Here is a 4,455-nt window from a genome sequence, read left to right as displayed (position 1 = left end):
CCAGATATGGATGGAGATGAAGCCTATTAAGGACCTAATTCTAGAAGAAGCTCTTGACATTGATTATTTGTGAAAAGGAGATTTTTTTTTCATACCCACATATGTGGTTTTATACACTTAGGTCTACAAACCTTAAACATTGGTACATCTCATCATCAGCTTGTGGAATTACTAAAACCAAGCCACTTTGAAAGAGCAGATAGCATTATTAACTTTGGCAGAAAATGAAAATTTGGTCTTAATATACATGTGAAATTGAATTGTCTGTAGCACAAAGCTTTGGAGATTACCCATGCAAAATGAGAAAACTCTCTAAATTTAAAATTGTCCTCAGTACAGTGAAAGGTAATTTTGCAGACTGCATTTTTACTGCACTGAAATCCATGAAGAGATTGGCTCTATTAATTTAGATTTAAACAGAGGCTCTGTATCTTCTAAAATGGTAAATGAGATGGAAAATGTACTTTAAGGGGAGAAATGAGTTTCTGAAAACGTTGCAGGCAAGCTCCCGGCTCCACGTCTTTGAGTTTGCCCTGAGACCAGGCGGCTTCAGACGGCAGGCTGTGTCTCCTGTGACAGGTATTTGGAATAAAAACATGCAGACAACGCCTCAGTGACATATTCAGGCTTCAGGAGTAGGATAAGAAGCAACTGGAATAAGGCCCAAAGCAGAAGTCATTGGCAGCTTTTACAGTATAGTTCCTAAAGTGGCCGCGTTCTTGACAAAAAAAAAAAAAATTAAGGCAGAATTGAATCTGTTCTCTCAGATCTCAAATAACTTAATGGTTTTCTTATAATCTGTGCCAGGAATGATACTGGGGTAGGGGATTTCGTTCCTCTACCTTCTTTATTACGTGAAAAATTACCTTCTATATGAAGAGAAATGAATTTTACATTCTCTAGTCATTGAATTTCTTTAGCTCACAAGAACAAACATTTCTTGTTTATTATTAATTAAGTAACCTATTATTTGTTAAATAAACAAGTGACTATTTAGAACCATGGTTTTACGACCTGTCATTTAACCATCAAGAAGAACACATTAACGCAATAGCCAGAGTGCCACAAAGATTAATAATAAACGAGTTTAGGGTTCTTAGTGGGTCTCCGCGGTCCTATGATTTAAGAGTTGTAATGATGAGGAAACTAAGGACAAGTGTCTAGTTCTTAGAGCAGCTTGGTAGGGAAGCTGAGTCTAGAACAAAGGTCAGCTGAACCTCCAGATAGTTTCCCTATTTGTTGGGGCTTCTCAGAAATCAGTGTGGCTGAGTAGACAGCACATCAGAATAACAGTCAGCCGCCCTTTTCTCAGTTTTACATTCTTTTTCCTTTTCAGGAATTGCTGTGCTTTACTTACACCTCCATGATGTGTTCGGAGACCCTGCCTACCTGCAGATGGCGCATGCCTACGTAAAGCAAGCCCTGAGCTGCTTGTCCAAGCGTTCCATCACCTTCCTGTGCGGGGATGCAGGCCCACTGGCCGTGGCTGCTGTGGTGTATCACAGGATGAACAGCGAGAAGCAGGCGGAAGACTGCATCACCCGGTAATCACGGCTCTTTTGTGAGGATTTTTATCTAGCCGTCCTGGTGCATTAATTCTGTGTGCGTCAGCATAAGAACTTTTTAGTTCATTTCCTTTTCTCTCAGCAATAAATCTTAGTTCTGTCATTTAGTCAATTCTCACATGATTCCTATGTTGTAGTTAAGGAACAGCCGTTATAATCCCTGTTTTATTGCAAGATACAGTGACACTGACATGTTCCAGATCAAACACCCGTTTCAGTAACAAAAGTGAGATCAAAAGCCGAATCATGTGATTACTAAGCCGAGTTGCTATCCAAGATCAATATGTCGAAAAAATATGGTTCACTTCCTGCAGTGGGTTGAGAGAGGCCTCCTAAGGGAACACAGACTGATTCAAAACAGCTTGTCTTAAGGACAAATGATATGCAAATCCAGACTTTCATTTTTAATATAAATTAGGGCGGCCTACTAGAAGCTTGTAAGTTATGAAAATTATTAAACTTTTGTATTAAAAAATTATAATTACTGCTTTACTAGAGCTTTATTGAACTCTCAGAATTCTTGTAAGAAATCTGGCTGTCATGCAGCTCTGCACGCGGTGGTGCTAGGTTCCCACTGAGCATGCTAACATGCAGTTCCAATTCCAGTAGGGTTTTTTGCTTTGTTTTGCTGTTTAACAGGCTTTACTTTTTAGAGCAGTTTTCAGTTCCCAGCAAAACTGAGAGGAAGGTGTGCAGATTCCCCGTGTACCCCCTTGTCCCCACACATGCACAGCCTCCCCCATTATCATCATCCCCTATCAAAGTGGGACAGTTATTACAACCAATGACCCTACATTGACATGCCATTATCAACCAGAGTCCGTAGTTCCCAGGAGGGTTCACTCTTGGTGGTACATTCTGTGGACTGGACAAATGTATAATGACGTGTTTCCATCATTGTTGTGTCCTGCAGAATACTTCCACTGCCCTGAAGTCCTGTGTGCTCTGCCTGTTGATGCCTTTCCCCTCCTCCATCACCCCTGACAACCACTGAGTTTTCTACTGTCTCTCTAGTTTTGCCTTTTCCAGAATATATCGTTGGAATCATATAATATGTAGCCTTTTTAGATTGGCTTCTTTCACTTAGTAATACTATATGAGGTTCCTCTATGTCTTTTCATGGCTAGATAGCTCATTTCTTTTTAGCACTGAATAGTATTCCATTATCTACCATAGTTTAGTTATCCGTGCACCTACTGAAGGGCATCTTGGTAGCTTTCAGGTTTTGGCAATGATAAGCTGCTGTAAACATCCATGTACAGGTTTTTATGTGGACATAAGTTTCCAACTCCTTTGGGTAAATACCAAGGAGTATGATTGCTGAATTGTACAATAAGAGTAAGTTTGGTTTTATCTTGAGAATATAGCATGTAAAGCATGCAGTTAAAAGTCCTACCTTTAGGGGCGGGCCAAGTGGCGCATTGGTTAAGAGCTGGCTTGGGACGCCAGCTCTGAGCAGCGGGGCCTGGGTTCGGATCCCACATATGAGGGCCAGTGACTGCATCCTCCACAACTAAGGAGGTGAATAACAGCTCAACCTGGAGCTGGGCTGCTGTGAGTTGCTGGCAATGGCGTAGGCTGCAGCCCCTGCTGCATGGACTGCTGTGAGCTAGTATGAGTGGCTGGCAGCCAGTGTGAGCTGCCATGAGCCACCGTGAGCGGCCGTCCAATGGCNTACCTGTATTGAAGTGCTGGAGTACTCGGAAAGCCAGCAGCTTGGCTTTAGCCAGACAACTGAGAGAAGGTGCTGGTCAGTGCAGTGTTTATATACAGGCTTTGTGGAGGGCAGTCCACAAAGTAACTTCAGTGACGACATGGGAATCCTGTCCTAAAGACAACTGTCATTTTGTTCAAGAAATAAAAATGCACACACTCAGACAACTCACAAAATTGAGAAACAGTTATAACTCAACACATTAGAGAGTACTAACCAGATCTAGAAAGACAGATGTTCATATTGTATGGGGTTAATTGGAGAAAACTTCACTTCTTATGATTTCATAAATCTGAAAAAATATATATAGTAATTGATGAGCATTTAAATTCAGCTAGGAAACAGTTCATCTAAAACTTAGAACCCAACGCCCCTCCTTCAGGGAGTTCATGTGTCCATCACGCAAAATTGGTGTGGCCCATTCTTGGGTGCTGAGTACCTCTAGTGACTGCAGCAGGATCTATAATTGGAACAGAGTCCATAAAGAGAGTTTTTTAAAGCCCCTGACCTGTAAAGAAATACCATATAGAGCTGAAGTACCATGGAAATGACTTATACATCAGTATGGACTGATTGTAAGCAAATGAATAATACTGAGTAATCTCTGAAATGCAGAATGACAGAGAAGTGTTTTGAGAAGCTCATAACGTCTGTGGAGATTTTTATCATCTCCATATACATTTGAGACACACCAGGTCTTGATTGGTCAAGATGAATAGGACTAATGATCGCTCAGAAATTCAAAGGCTTGGTATTAATTACTTCTCAACAGCTGGCTATATTTATAGTACTACTGGGGTAAGTAGCTGAGTAAGGAAATTGCTGATTTAGAAATGTCCCTCAGCAGTTTACCCTCCCTTCCCAGAGTAATAGCTACAGAAGGAAACAGAATAGAAAAATCTCGTTCTAAGTTCCCATACTAAAAGCCAGGATGTGTTCCTGTTACAGCAAAGTTGTATATGGTATTCACAGTATATATTTTTTTCTTTCAAGTTGTTGTCAACATTTCAAACGGAAGAGAAGTCCAGGATGAACTGGGAGGCAGGAGCAGACTCCCTGGACTTCTTAGAACATCTAGCCTTCTGTTCAGAGCAGTGCTATTCTTAGAACTTTCTGTGGTGATGGAAATGTTACTCTGCAGTCCATCACAGCAGCCACTAGCCACGAGTGGCTCTC

At 41.2% G+C, this 4,455-nt stretch overlaps 1 protein-coding gene across 2 annotated transcripts in view; it reads left to right on the top strand.

Annotated features, from left to right (window-relative positions):
* Positions 1–4,455, top strand: part of LANCL1 (LanC like glutathione S-transferase 1) — a 42,179-nt gene that overhangs the window by 17,002 nt on the left and 20,722 nt on the right. For both annotated transcript variants that reach the window (XM_019656909.1, XM_019656908.1), the window contains exon 4: positions 1,337–1,544. In XM_019656909.1, coding sequence (XP_019512454.1) covers positions 1,337–1,544 — 208 coding nt within the window. The remainder of the gene's footprint in view (positions 1–1,336; positions 1,545–4,455) is intronic.

This window comes from Hipposideros armiger, unplaced genomic scaffold (assembly GCF_001890085.2).
Source record: "Hipposideros armiger isolate ML-2016 unplaced genomic scaffold, ASM189008v1 scaffold_268, whole genome shotgun sequence".
NCBI classification, from domain to species: Eukaryota; Metazoa; Chordata; class Mammalia; order Chiroptera; family Hipposideridae; genus Hipposideros; species Hipposideros armiger.
This window is presented reverse-complemented; position numbering and strand designations above follow the sequence as displayed.